Source organism: Peromyscus californicus, unplaced genomic scaffold (genome assembly GCF_007827085.1).
Source record: "Peromyscus californicus insignis strain IS unplaced genomic scaffold, ASM782708v3 Scaffold_23__1_contigs__length_62951481, whole genome shotgun sequence".
Taxonomy (NCBI): domain Eukaryota; kingdom Metazoa; phylum Chordata; class Mammalia; order Rodentia; family Cricetidae; genus Peromyscus; species Peromyscus californicus.
In genome coordinates, this window is record NW_026294534.1 from 16,957,723 (window position 1) to 16,972,738 (window position 15,016).

General features: G+C 46.5%; 1 protein-coding gene across 2 annotated transcripts in view; it reads right to left on the reverse strand.

Annotated features, from left to right (window-relative positions):
- Positions 1 to 7,608, reverse strand: part of Ido2 (indoleamine 2,3-dioxygenase 2) — a 42,296-nt gene extending 34,688 nt beyond the window's left edge. For both annotated transcript variants that reach the window (XM_052752773.1, XM_052752774.1), the window contains exon 1: positions 7,510 to 7,608. In XM_052752773.1, the coding sequence (XP_052608733.1) occupies positions 7,510 to 7,608 (99 nt within the window). The remainder of the gene's footprint in view (positions 1 to 7,509) is intronic.
- Between the last annotated feature and the right edge of the window lie 7,408 nt (positions 7,609 to 15,016).

Below are 15,016 nucleotides of genomic sequence, written 5' to 3' on the forward strand. Positions count from 1 at the left end.
TCCCAAATCCCACAAGGTGGCAGGAGAGAACCAATTCCTGAGACAGTTGTCCACTGACCTCCAGAAGCACGCCTGGCGTCGGCATTCATTCTGAGTGTGTGTGTGTGTGTGTGTGTGTGTCTGTCTGTCTGTCTTTTTCTGTCTCCTCCCTTCCTTCCTCTCTCTGTCTCTATCTGTCTCTCTGTTTCTGTCTCTGATTGTCTCTGTCTCTGTCTCTGTCTCTCTCTCTCTCTCTCTCTCTCTCTCTCTCTCTCTCTCTCTCTGTCTCTCTCTCTCTCTCTCTCTCTCTCACACACACACACACACACACACACACACACACACACAGAGTAAGCGAACTTTTTAAAAAGAATTGAAAAGGGGATGTTGATGGAATTCCTGGGAAATCTCCATCTAGTCTCAGAAAATACTTGACTGTGCCTCCCAGTAATACGCCTCCCGGCTATTAACCGAACTCCCCTGCCCCAATCTCTTTGATCCTATCCCTGTAACCATAACAGAGCATGAAGTTAGCTTGTGAGTTTACCTCCCACGGCTCCCATTCTTAGTCAAAGATAAGTCTTTGCTACTCAGTTGCTGTTCAGTCTTGTTAATGGCTTCCCAGTTCCTAGAGAAGTAAAGGATAAGGTCTTTGGGTCAAAATTGCTAACCAGGTTTTTAAAAAGCATAAACTCTGTAAGGTAGACAGTAAAAGTAATCCAGTTCTTACCCTCCCATTTAGAAGTTTAACAACACTTGGAAGGTTCCAGTGTGATTTGTGGTTTTCCTAGTATGTTGTATGACCAATGAAGCACACAGATCGTTATCAATTTGTTACTATTATTTTTAAATTTTAGATTTCTGCAAGTTCAAAACTCTTTTCACAAGATTTAAGTAATTGTATTTTTTTATTTTGTTTTGAAACAAAATATCACTGTGTAGTCTGGGCTAGACTGAAACCCAATATGTATCCCACTTAGAGTGTCCTCAAATTCAAGGGAATTCCCCTGCCTCAGCCTTCAGCCTCCTAGCCTGTCATTACAAGTGTGCACTGCCACATGGTCAGTCATTGGATTTTGTGTGTATTTTAAATAGCTATTCCTAATGGAATAGTCAAACAGACCAATATTTCATTCATTTTCCTGGTCTAAAATCATGCTTAGAAAATCCCTCTCTTCCCAAAGTCATCTCTTTACAGTATTTCGAATCTTCTTACTGATGCTTATCTTTAATCCATCTGTGTTTGTGTTATGGGACTCCTGTTCCATGATCCCCGTGATCTACGAAACATAGAAAGTAAAGCAGTTAATATTGACTGTCAATTTGACGGAGTCTGGGATCACTGGGGAGAAAAGCCTCACGGCACGCTTGTGAGAAGTTATCTAGATTAGATGAACTGAGGTGAAGGCCTGCCTTAACTGTGGGTGGTACCACTGTACGGGCTGGGAGCCTAGACTATAAAAGGGAGAGAGCTAAGGAAGAACTAGCATTCAGCTCTCTCTGCTTCTTGGCTGTGGCTGCACCATGGCCAGATGCCTCAAGCTCAGGCCACCATGATTACCCCTCCTGATAGACGTATGTACCCTTGAACTGTGAAACAAAACGGACCTATTCTTCCTTCCGTTCCTTTTTCCAGAAGTGGGGTGAGCAGAGATAATAAAGTCTTTGGCCTTTCTCTCTCTCCTCACCCTTTCCTTCCCTTTCATTTTTGGCTTTTGGAGACATGGCCTCTTGCCTTACCCTCCAGAGAGCTGGGATTTCAGGTGTATATCATGACAGGCTTACATTTCTTTCCTTCTAGCAATCAGTGTCCCATTTTATGTTTATTTATCTTTCAAAGTAAACTTTAAACAAGAAAAAGACCTTTACACAGTTCTATGTACAATATAACATGTGTGCCAAGAATACACTTAAATCGTTAGTACTGAATAACCAAGACAGTGGACTTGATTCAAAGAGCTCACGAGTGTTATTGTTTAGAGAAAGGATGCTGACATAATGTTTACCATGCTAACACACAGCCAAAAGTCTTATAAAGCATTATACCAACCAGCATGGTGTTATAATTTCCTAATTTCTTTATTATTATTATTATTATTATTATTATTATTATTATTATTATTATTATTATATTTTTTGAGGCAAGGTTTTACTATATAGCCCTGGCTGGCCTGGAACTCACGATGTAGACCAGGCTGGCCTTAAGCTCACAAAGATCTACCTGCCTCTGTTTCCTGAGTGCTGGGACTAAATATATGTGCTACCAGGCCCACCATCTGTGCTGGTTAGTTTTTGCCAATTTGACACATGTCAGAAGGAGACTTACTGAGGGATTGCCCCTATCAGAGTGGCCGGTAGGCAAGTCTGCAGGGTATTTTCTTGTTAGTTAGTGATTGACGTGGGAAGGTCCAGCCCACTGTGGGCGGTGCCAACCCCTGGGCAGGTGCTCCTGGAAAGTGTAACATGATAGCTGAACACGAGAGTAAGCCGAGGAGTAGCACCCTTTCAGGTTCCACATCAGTTCCTGCATCCAGAGACCTGCTTGGGTTCCTGACCTGACATCCCTCAGTCATCTATTGTGATGGGGACTCAGAAGCCACATAAACCATTGCTCCCAAAGCTGCTTTGGGTTGGGGTTTTGTCACAGAAACCAAAAAACAAACTAGAGCACCCTCTCAGGGAGTCACTCCGCTAGTACCCAGAGCATCTTATAGCTAGGCAAGGGTAGGGAAAATGAAATGGGCCGGGAGGTAACAGTTCAGGGAAATGATGGTGGAGACAGAGTCAAGTTCACTGCCAATGGCTCTCTCCGGAGAGCTAACAGTATTGTAGTGACGGTAAGTTCAATTGGTAGAAGAAGAAAAGTTAGTTCCAGGCTTAGGACCATGTGATCTCGTTATCCTACTATTTTATATGCTATAAGAAAGCATGATACTGTTAGGTTTCAAACCTGAGACAAATGGCCAAGGTGCCTATCTAATATATCAAAGCAGACCTGGCTCCCAGCTTCCCCTAGCATCCCTCAAGTCCCTACCTGTTAAAGGGCCCTCCTGGCTGGCATACCCCGCCCCTACCCTGAATTCTCCAGCCCGGAGGCTGGGCTGCCTTCCCTAAATGCCCTTCCCTATATAATTCAGCCATTCTGCTTACCAGTGCTCTCTTTGGGGCCTCCTGGCTGCTGCGCCTGGTTCCTCTGCTCTCCCCATCCATCCCTCCCTCTCCCCCGGTCCTCACACGGCTCAGGATTGTGTCTATCCTGGACTCTCCTAGATGTCTCTGCCTCTACCTATGTTCTCCCTTTTATCTGCAGTAAACTTTCTCCTCCACCACACCCAGGAGTAGTCATGTCCTTTTCTTTTTATTTCTTTTTTCCATTCATCTGGTGCTGAAACCTGGGATCAATCATGTCCTTTCCTTTTTTATTTCTTTTCTTTTCTTTTCTTTCTTTCTTTATTTAGTTCTTTCTTTTTTTCTTTCAATCTTTTTTTTTTTCCACTCAGGCCTGACTTCCTGTTTCTCCATTGTCTACAATCTTTTTGGTTTCTTAATACTGGCTCAAAACCCCCACACTTCAGTCATTATAGTCTCCTTTATTTCCATATGCATTCTCCAGTCTTGGCCAATGTTAACCATTACGCAATCTGGCCTCTTTGTCTCTATATCTACTGTGGATTCACTGTGTTTCAAGTTCCCATTCCGCCTAGTCAGAGGTGCCCGCCCCAGAGGCCATCCATGATGACTTCATGTTTCAGGGCATTGTTAGAATTCTTCCTGTCTTGTCTGAAAAGGATAGCCTTCTGTGGCAATTGATTCTCTACCCGTTCTTCTAACCAGCCATGGCCCAATGCTTCAACCAAGAGCTTAGCATTTCTTCTGAAGGAGAAGGTACAGGTCTGTTTTCCTGGAGGGCATCCTCATGACCATTCCTGCCTGTCATTCCGTCTACCCCAGTGGTACGTGTCCAGTGTCTCCTGACTCTCAAGTCCAAACAAACTCCAGTTCCCCAGACTCCAAAAGACAGTCCAAATATCCAGAAATAGACTCAACCCGGACTACAGAAGGATTTCTGGTAGTTAGATAAAAGTGAGCATTTCTCGGGCACTTGTGGAACTGGTTCCCCTCTACCTGAAGGAGTCATTCACCTTATCTCTGGCAGAAGGGACCTATGACTACCTGTGCGGCTCCAGGCTCCTTCAGTATCACAAGTACCTGTTACACATTTCAAAGTGCCTTAGCCCTTCCCACCCCCTCCCCTCCCCTAAGCTCCCTCAGGCTCACAGCTTCCCTCCCCGCAGCTACTCATTCTCCCTATGACCCCGCTGTTCTTGCTACATTCCACACACCCCCACTCCAGCTCTGCTCTACTCCTGCTTCTCTATGCTTTCCCTATCCTCTGCCCCCTGCTGGGCCCCCCTCTCCCAGATAGCCCTGGCCATGTCCAGTCTGCTGACCGCGTTCACTCCTTTCTCTCTTTGCTCTGGACTCTTGCCAATGCCTCTGGCTGTTCTCTGTCTCTCTCTTATGTACAACAAAAAACTTCCCCTTAACCAAACCATAGAGTGGTCATCTTATCTTATCAATGTATCTACTTTCCTTTATCTTTGCCCTTAAACTACTTTCCAGCCATTCGAGGAGGTTTTGTTGGCCATGGCACCTTCCTAGCTGGCTGGGCTAGCTCGTTGTTCTCTTAGTCAGGAGTCCAGAGTGCTACAGCCCGTGAGTCTAGAGTCTGAATAAACAGGGTGGGGCTCGGCATTTGGGTTGTTTGTTAAATATCTCCTAATGGTTTCAACACACCACTCAGGAACCACTGCTCTAACCAGCCCTGCCCTTAGTGCTGTGTGAGGAAATGTCTCAAATAGCAGTCACATTGTGTTTATCATGAAGGGTGTTAAGTCAGTTTCCAGAGCCTGGCATTGCTGGTCTCAGCTCTGCTGCAGCCCTGCCTCTTGCTACCTCCTCCCGTGCCTCCCCTATCAACCTCCTCCTCTCCTGCAAACCGATTTCCTTGGGAGTCTGCAAAGGTATTGTGCTGTTCTCCCTGACATACACAGAGAGCAGATATCTTATCAAAGAACTCCTACGGTATTTTCCTAGATGTGAGGAGCCCATTTTCCACAGAGACCCTGGAAATTGGAAGTCTTTGATTTATAGAAACATCCTGACAGGATATGTAAAACGTAGCCAGTCTCCTGCCCCAAAGCCAGAATACCTTCTCATTCATTAGCCAACTATGTTTTCTCTAGAGAGACTTTCTGGTCAGGATTTATTGTAAGGAACCTAAGGACCACCTGAAAGACCACCTCCTAACGTTAGCCCTTGGCCTGAGGAACACGGGTCTTGGCTATGCCCTGGAGAGTGGGCTGGTCACACCCACCACTCTTTCCCAACCAGTGATCAATGTGTTGCGACACTGTCCGGTAAGGCTGAACTGAGTGTCTTGCCCTTTGGGTCAGCCAGGGCCTGATTCGAATCGAAGTTCCTTCCTCCTCCTTTACCAGAAAAGATGTTTAAAACCCTCACACGGATGAAGAAAAATTAAAACGGAAACACAGAAGTCATACTGAAAGAGCTGGGATATAAGCGTGTGACTGGGTGGAACAGGGAATTTTTCTTTTCTGTGTGAGCAGGTCAGGGGATTTCTTTTAAGGGGTCTCCATCCTCCAAACCACAACGTAGATCCTTTATCGCAAATGGAAGGAGAGCTTGATGTTGCTATTGTGTCTTATCTGGTCCCAATATTTATAAAGAGGAAAGTGATAGAAAACTCTGACCTGATGTTTCCCCAAATGCAGTGTTATCTTTCCAAACCCAGCCCACATGATTAGTGATGCCAAAGGTGTGTCTCATTAGTCCTTCCTCTCCCGTGAACTTGGAAGGATGGGAATACTCCAGAATGAAGCCAGGCACACACAATGGAGTATGTTATGTGACCCTTTGGTTGGTTGAGCTTTTGGTTTTATTTTGTTTTGAGACAGGGTCACGGGGTGTAGCTATGTAGTCCAGACTGGCCTGGAACTTGTGATCTTCCTGCTTTCCAAAGAGAGAGAGAGAGAGAGAGAGAGAGAGAGAGAGAGAGAGAGAGAGACTATGAGAGGGATGGTGGCTGGTGGCACAGAGGAGCCTTTTCAGGAAACAACCTTCAGAGCCTCTCCCTCAGGAAATCCCCTGAGGACTCTCACTCAAATGAATTCCCAGAACAAAACAGAAATCCAACTTTTAATAACCTGATGGGGCATCAGGAAGTCATGTCAGGTGCTTTAGTTTAGCATGGCCTGTGTGACAAGGAGCCTAGAGGAACTAAGACCCGGAAATTGAAAACTATCATGTCAGAGTACAGACTGCTTTTTAACTCTGTTCCAGGTAGAGCGACAGGAAGGCAAGGCTTGATTCAGCCTGTGAGATCTGGCCCAAAAGGTACAGGCCCCGCCCGGTTCGACTGAATACCCCTCCACCCGGCCAGCTTGCAGATGTGGGACAGATGTCACAGCTGACAGTTTTCTGTAGAGAACATTAAAAGATCAAGTGTGGAAGCCCATCCATGATCCCAGCCTGGGGGAAGCTGAGGCAAGTGGCCAGCCTGGGCTACATAGCGATACACTGTTTCAAATCAGAGCAAAGGCAAGTCTCACTGCAATAGGCATTTGAGCTCCTGGTAGTTTTAATCCTAAGGAAGAGAGGAACTAGGTGGAGGCAGGATGTTGGTGCTGATTAGCAATTACAATGGTGGCCATATCGGATCCCTAGACTTTTAACTGAGCAGGCTTCCTGAATATTTAGGGTCACTTTTTAAAAGATGCCAAGAGCATTGGCTTTGCCCCTAGCTCTTCACCTGGACACATCTTCCAAGCTCAGAACTACGTTTAATGCCAGCAGGCCTGATACAGACTGGCGGGAAAAATAGGAGCAGAGCGGGTGCAGTCGCATTGAGAGCTGGGACTCCTTGTTTTCCAGAGTTCCTTCCTCATCTCAGAAATTCCCGATACCATCTAATCTTTTGATCAGCTCTGAAAACACCAAAGGTCCCCCCTTGTCTCTGCCGCCACCAGCAAGTAAGATAAACTTATTTGGACCAACTCAGAGCACATTGTATCTGCTTAAAAGTCTCTCTGCTGGGACGCATGGCAAACTGGTCTCCAAAGCAGAGTGTATCTGCGGTGGGGCAGCTCCGTTATTCTGTGTTACACCTTGTGGCAGAATGCACGTCCGCAGCACTTTGCTGTTGGCACAGGGCCCTACTTGTCCTTATATCATGTCTCTGGGGCGCCTCCTCTCTCCGACAGCAACTCTGCTTCTGAATATTCAGGCCTCACTATCATATGTTTAAGGAATCAGCAGAGAAACATTGCTGATGTTTGTGCTGTTGCCCGCAGCAGCTGCCTCTGCTGTCCCCTGAGAACCACAGGGCTGCATCTCCAGCCTCTTCCTCTGGCTGGTGACTTTGTGCTACACTGACCCTTACAAGAACCCCCGTAAAGTAAACTCAAGCAATCAAGATACTTGTGCCGGCTGGGACAAGACGATCCTTACCAGAGGACTCTGAAGAAGAAAGCCATACTCCTCAGAAATGTGATACCGTCGCAAAGACAAGGATGTCACCGGCTTCAAACTCGGCCTTTGAGGCTCCATATTTTTGCTTGAGGTATCTGTACTGAAGAAAATGACTACGTAGGAAAAGTGCCCAGGTTCAGGGAGGTGCTTCCCAGCTGCGGCCTTTGAGGGAGTTCAGCTGTGTGGTGCTTCAGCAGCAGGGAAGAACCTTGCCCAGAGGTTGAATTCCAGGATGGCCACTAATCCATTCTGAGGCAAAGCCAGGTAAACAGTGAAGATTGGAATTAAAACTCATCAGCAAACAAACCGGCTCGAGGAGGAGCTTCCCCCTTTTCCCTTCTTATTCATAGAATATGAGGAAGTTTCTTTCAAACCCAGGGACAAAGAACTGAACTCTGGGAAGGGCGGAGATGAACTCGATTCTCAGTTGTGGTTGACCAGATCTACACCCAACACCCGAGAGTTTGGTTCCTGAGGAATTCTGACAACTTACCAAAATTGCTAAACAAGGAGTCAGTCTTTTTTTTTTTTTTTTTTAAGATTTATTTATTTATTATGTATACAGTGTTCTGCCTGCATGTGCCCCTGCAGGCCAGAAGAGGGCGCCAGATCTCATTACAGGTGGTTGTGAGCCACCATGTGGTTGCTGGGAATTGAACTTGGGACCTCTGGAAGAACAGCCAGTGCTCTTAACCACTGAGCCATCTTGCCAGCCCAAGGAGTCAGTCTTATTGGCCTTTTATCATTATTTATATTTATTTGAAAGTACTATATTTTTCTTTTTAAACATGTATGCATTTATTGAAGTTAAAATATAATCATATCATTTGCCCCTTCCTTTCCTCCCTCCAACCCCTCCCATGCCCTTCCCTTGCTTCCTCTCACATTCACGGCCTCCTTTTCTTTGTTGTCGTTACATATATATTCATAAATATACAAATCAAACCTTCTCAGTCTGTTTAGGGTTACTTGTATGTATTAAAGATTTCAGGGCTGACTACTTGGGTCGTATGCAAAGGAGTTAGAGTAAAGAAATCGCTAACGTGACCAGTCCATTAGAGTTCGTTTGTTTTGTAGATATGAGAAAGAGAAAACATCCAGAGGCCTCTGGAAGAGTCCAGATTAGAGAGAGAAAGAAGTAGACTGACCGTGGTCAGCAGACTGGACATGGCCAGGGCCATCTGGGAGCGAGAGGAGACCAGCAGGGGACAGAGAATAGAGAAAGAGCACAGTGAGAATGTCAGGAGCAGAGAACAGTGAGAAGAGCCACATTACAGGAAGGATGAGCAGCTTGGGAAGCCGGTGAGCTGGAGGGAGTTTAGCGTAGAGGACGAAGTGGGAGGGGCTAGGATGCCAGCGTGGACTCTGAGATATGTAACCGGTCCTTATGATGCTGAGGGAGCCTGGAGGCCAGCATGGGCTTTGATATGCAGTCACAGATATGTATCAGTGGAGCCATATGTCCCTTCTGCCAGAGGTAAGGGGAATGACTCCTTTCTGTCGAGGGGAACCCGTTTCATCAAGTTCCTGAGGAATGCTGGCTTTTACCTAACCTCCAGAAATCCTCCTATAGTCCAGGTTGAACTCATTTTGGGAATATCTGGACTGCCTATTGGGGTTTGATGAACTGGAGTTTCCTTTGAACCTGAAAACATTGGATAACCAATTAGGAAGCTCTTCCCAGGGAAGACCATTTCTCCTGTTCCAGAGTAAACTTTTAAGAGTAGAAATTGCATTGGCGGAGGGCAGAGGCGGGAGGAAGGTCCCAACAGTGTACTGGAACCTTAGGAAGGCATCGGTTCAGAAGAGCAGTCCCAGGTCCTGCCTATGTTTGTATACAAAGGTGACAGTGAATACTCCTTGGCATCTTTGATCTCATTAAAGGACGACTCATATATTCTTTAAATGTTTGTTTTTAAATTCTGCTTCTTTTTTTTAAAAAAAATTATAGAATTGTTTCTATAGTTTTTTTATATAGTATATTCTGATTATGGTTTCCTGTCCCCTAACTCCTCCCAAATCCTCCCCACTTTCCCATCCACCCAAATCACATCCTGTCTTTCTCTCTAATTAGAAAACAAGTAGGCATGTAAAATAATAACTAAAATAATAAAACAAACAAGTGTGGTAGGCTGCTGCATTATACTTCTGCCATCTCACGAAAGTGCTCCTGAGAGTAGTTTAAGTACTAGAAATATCTTGGGTAAAAACTGGTCTCTGTTCTCTTAGACCGGCCCTAACTTCTTTTGGTAAACTGGTCCCTGGACCAGCCACAGGTTCCTATAGAATGTGGCTCTGGGCGGAAGGCTAACGGCCTGCCATGTCAATGCCATCTCCCCATGTCTGGAAACAATGCTTGCTTGCTGGGGACGCTTTCTGTATGTGTCACTGACAGAAAATGAGAACACGCCCGCCTCCAGGGGATGGTTGAGGAGACCGTTTTATTGTAGATATGAGGGAGAGAACAGCCAGAGGCATCTGGAAGGGTCATGAACCAGGCCATGGGGGATGGGGGAGTGAGCAAGAGAGGAAGAGAAGAGAGAAGGCCAAGACAGGAGCCTAGGACCTCGAGGACCAAAATCACTTGGCCCAAATGGCAGGTTTTTATAGGAATCAGAAGCTGGGGGAAGGGAAGCCCCTGGGCTGGAGAGGTTCAGGGTTGGGGGGGGCGGAGTGGGGTGAGATGTGGCCTGAGAGGAGCCAGGATACCCTGTAACAGGTACTTGAAAATTTGTATATACTAGTAGTCACCACAATTAGCCATTTGTCCTGAGTTTCGTTGGGACCTGACGGGCACTTTTTTTTTTTTGGGGGGGGGGTCCTTAAAAGCTGGGATGAACTGGTGATCAGGGGCTGCGTCCTGCTAATCTGCTTCATTCAACTTACTGAACTTACTCAGGCCTCCTGGGAGTTTTTCTCCTCAGGTTCCCCTAACACGAGAATAGGACAAAACAAACTGGGATTCTATATTCTTAACTATACCAGAAAGTTCGAAATAGCCTGAACAGATAACTGGATTTAATGCCCTTTTGTCTCAGGGTTTTTATTGCTGTGGTGAAATACCATGACCAAAAAGCAAGTTGGGGAGGAGAGGGTTTATTTGGCTTACACTTCCATATCATGTTCATCATCAAAGGAAGTCAGGACAGGAACTCAAACAGGGCCAGATCCATGGAGTCGGGAACTGATGCAGAGGTCATGGAGCAGAGCTGCTGACTGGCTTGAGTCCCCATGGCTTGCTCAGCCTGCTTTCTTCAAGAACACAGGACTGCCAGCCCAGGGGTGGCACCACCCACCATGAGCTGGACCCACCCCCATCCATCACTAATTAAGAAAATGCCCAACAACTGGATCTTCTGGAGGCATTTTCTCAATGGAGGTTCCCTCCTTTCAGATGACTCTAGCTTGTGTCAAGTTGACATAAGACTAGTCAGCACGCCCTGTATTTTACCATATTTTCACTTTTAATTGGCACATAGTAATTGTACCTAACTTCGTATTACTTAACTTTCCAGAATGTACCATTGTGCTGAGTTGTAATTTAGTGTAGAACCCCTGCCTGAGAGGCCTACCATTAAGAGCAGTGATTTTACACCTCTTAATGAAACCTGCTGTCTTATATAACTAATACATCTTAATATAAATTAAATATTTAACATTTGTGTGTGTGTGTGTGTGTGTGTGTGTGTGTGCGCGCGCGCGTGCGTGCCATAGAACATTTGCCTCGTGTTCACAAACAGTGGCCACCATCTCTACCCTCAGGTCCAGCTGCTCAAACTAAAGAGGCCAATTATACAACAAATTAACAGTAAGAGAACAAAAAGGAGATGCATTCAATGTGGCCACACTGGGCAGAAGGACAATGAGCTCCAGTGACTCCCCTCGAGCCCATTAGTAGGGTCCTGAAGTGAGATGGAAGCTAGGGATGTGCACATGTAAGCAGTCCTGGTCAAGGCTTGGTCCTGGCCACCCTTGACCCATCGTTGTCTGGGCTTCAGTTTGGCTTGTAAGGAGGTCTGACAACGCGTCATCGCTGCTTAAAATCTACTCCCGGGAGAGAAGGTCCCCCTCCCACGGGCACCAGGCTTCAGCCTTTTCCTTCTCCCAGCATGAGAGTCCTGGGGGTGCTGGGGGGATTTCTAGTTTCTCAGGATCCCTAGTTTCAGCACTCCTGTAGGCTGACGGACAGACACAAACGTCTCTTCAGAAAATGTTTGTTTCCAGCGGGTCGGTTATAGGTCACAGGAGGACAAATTGCAAAAGTTGGCGACCTTCGACAACATGAGCGCTGGGAACTGAACCCGGGTCCTCGAGGTTGGTAACCAGCATTTCCACTCACGGGGCCATCTTGGCCGCTCCAGCGGTCTACTACAATTTTAAATGAACAGTGTCGATGGGGCTGAGAGGATGGCTCAGTGGTCAGAGCCTTTGCTGCACAAACACGAGGCCCTGAGTTCAGATCCCCAGAAACCCACAAAAAAAAATGTGGGGTGTGCACGGTGGCCTGCCTGGAATTCAAAGAGACAGAGGACCTCCAGAGCAAGCTGCCCCGGGAAGACTAGCCACATTGGCAAGCTGTGGGTTTGAGTGGGAGACTCTGCCTCAGGGACTAGAGTGGAAAAAGCCGTGAGGGATAATTCCCGTCATCACTTGGGCCTCCACATGCACGTGTGAGCTTTCACACACACGGGCTGACATGCATGAACACATACACGTGCGTACCCTAGTTACAGAGAGAAAAACAGAAAAAGATGGATGCTTTTACTCCCCGAAGTCAGTTCTGCCGCTTCGATTTCGCAGATCAGTAAACCGAGGCATGTGTGACCTTTGACTCACCTGCTCAGCGTCAGTGAGCCGAGATGGCTACGCCTGCGGTGCCTCGACTTTCCAAACGGCTGCTCCGTTCACTGGATCAGGGAGCCAGGCCGGCTGTCATAGGTGCTTTGGCACCGAATTCCCTTTGAAGTAGAGCCTAGGATAGTGATTTCCATATCCTAGATCGGCACTGGGAATGTCTGAGGCCTGGCCTTTGGCTCAGTGGACTCTGAACTGAAATTGGAAGGTTGTCAATGAATTCACCCAGAAGGTAATCTACCAACCCATAGCTTTCTTCCTCCGTTCCTCTAAAAAATGGACAAAACAATAAGAGTGCTGGGTTCGCTCGTGTAGTTCCCGTGGAGGTTTCTCTCATGGAGGTGGTATGCCTCAAACAGCCTGACTGTACAAAGACAGACCTGGCTGCCAGGTTCTCCCGGCATCCCTCAGTCCCTATCTGTCCCGGGGTATGGCTGGCACACCCAACTCCCTACCCTAAACTTCTTCAGTCCAGAGTCTGGGCCACCCTTCCTCCAACTGCCCTTCCCTGTCTAATCCAGCCACTTCGGTTACCTGTCTTTTTTGTCTACCTTTACTCTCCTGGCTCTCCCCTCTCTCCTCACATGGCCCACCCAGTTCAGGGTCATGTTCACCCTGGTCCATCCCAAATGTACCTGCCTCTGGCTGTGCTCTTCCTCATAACTACGATAAGCCTTCTCCACCATACCTAGGAGCAGCCATGTCCTTCTTTTTTTTTTTTTTTAAATTTCTTTTCCATTCACCATCATTTTACAATTCTAGTCATGTTGTTTTCGTCTAGTTCCCCTTGTGCCCTCTTAAGAACTGTCTTAAATGTTATAAAGCCATCTAATCCTTAAGAACGGTCTTAAATGTTATAAAGCCATCTAATCCTTAAGAACTGTCTTAAACGTTATAAAGTCATCTAATCATAAAACACAAGAACTGAAAGGGACAATACAGAATAGACGACCAAATTAAAAAGCGTCATACAAGTAACTCAAGATTTATGGAGCGAAATGATTCGTCACACGGTGCCTGGGGAGCTGGTATCAGCACTCACCCCAGGTTCCTGGCTGGGGACCTGCCCACTGTAAACTCAGGCAGGGAGAGATCTGTCCTGCTGCCTGTGTGGCCTTTGGATGGGAGAATTAAAATTCCAAACCTCTGTTTTCACATCTCCAGGAATAGCAACGTTTATGCCAGAGACAGCGTATAGAGCTCGTGAGAAATCTCGAGAGGAACAGTGGCGTGAGACATCCGGTACCACTATCCTCACAGTCCCTCTCCGGTTGTATTTCTGATTTTTTCCCCACCACGCCAGCTGCAACTTCCTGACGCCATGTACACCATGTCCGGACACCCCGTTGCTCCTGGCACTCTTTGGCCATCCCTTGGTATCATTAGGCATGGCCCTCTCATCATGACCACCAATTTTTTTTTTTTTTTTTTTTTTTTTTGGTTTTTCGAGACAGGGTTTCTCTGTGTAGCTTTGCGCCTTTTCCTGGAACTCACTTGGTAGCCCAGGCTGGCCTCGAACTCACAGAGATCCGCCTGGTTCTGCCTCCCGAGGGCTGGGATTAAAGGCGTGTGCCACCACCGCCCGGCATGACCACCATTTTTACCCTCCGCTTCTGATCTCCAGTCTTGACTTCGTCGCTCGGAGGTCCAAGACCCACGTCCTTTGGAGGTCTGTGAATATTTCACTCAGTGAAATAAAGCCCATGCTTACTGGACACGGCTTCAAGGGTGTCCACTTCTAGCTGTGCTCAAGCCATCAAAAAAACAATGCACTGCCCCAGTAACAACCAGAGACACTCCCCAGCTGTCGCCATACCCGAATTCTGCTTCTCTCCTAAGAAGCATCCCAACGCAGATGCTTCCATGGTTTTCTTTGCAGAATTGTTCTCTCCTATCAGCATTCTGTAAACAGCGTACCTGTCTATCCCGCCCGTCAGGCTCTGCCTGATTTGATTATTACTAATGTGCTCACGTGGCCTGTCCCTTCAGCCTTTTTCAGGACTGAACCCACACCTACTCCAGCTTTGCTTTGGAAGTGAGCAGCACACCCTGTGTTTGGCATTGAAGAAATGCTGTCCAGCTGAGCAATTTCTCATCCTCATTGTGGAGTTCACGTTTTTATAACCAAGACCTAGAATGCAGAGCACTGTGCCCGTCTATGGACACACTATTTTGTTTATTCACATATTTACATTTAATTTTGATTTCCTTACTATGTAGAGCTGCGAATCAAATCCAGGACTTCACATGGGCTAGACAAATGATTATCATTGACTTGTACCCCTGCCTTGACAAAACACCTTAGATCCAGCCCAGAAACTTCCCCAGCAGGAGGGAACCCAGGGCCATACTATATAAAAGCACTGCCTGGTGTCTTTTTTTGTTTACCTCTCAGAAGTTAGTTGGTTATGTGTAGAAATATCCCTCCTTGGGTTCCATAGTCTAAATTCTTATGGATCATAGCAGTACCATACACAACAAGGCTTTCATTCTGGGTAGAGCATAAATTTGGATCTCTGGGAAATGGACTAAAGAGTATTTAGAAAATGAAGAAAACACATTCATAAATGAATATTGGAGGGCGTCATTCCTACGTTTAACCTTGTAAAACCATCAGACACACTTACTTTCA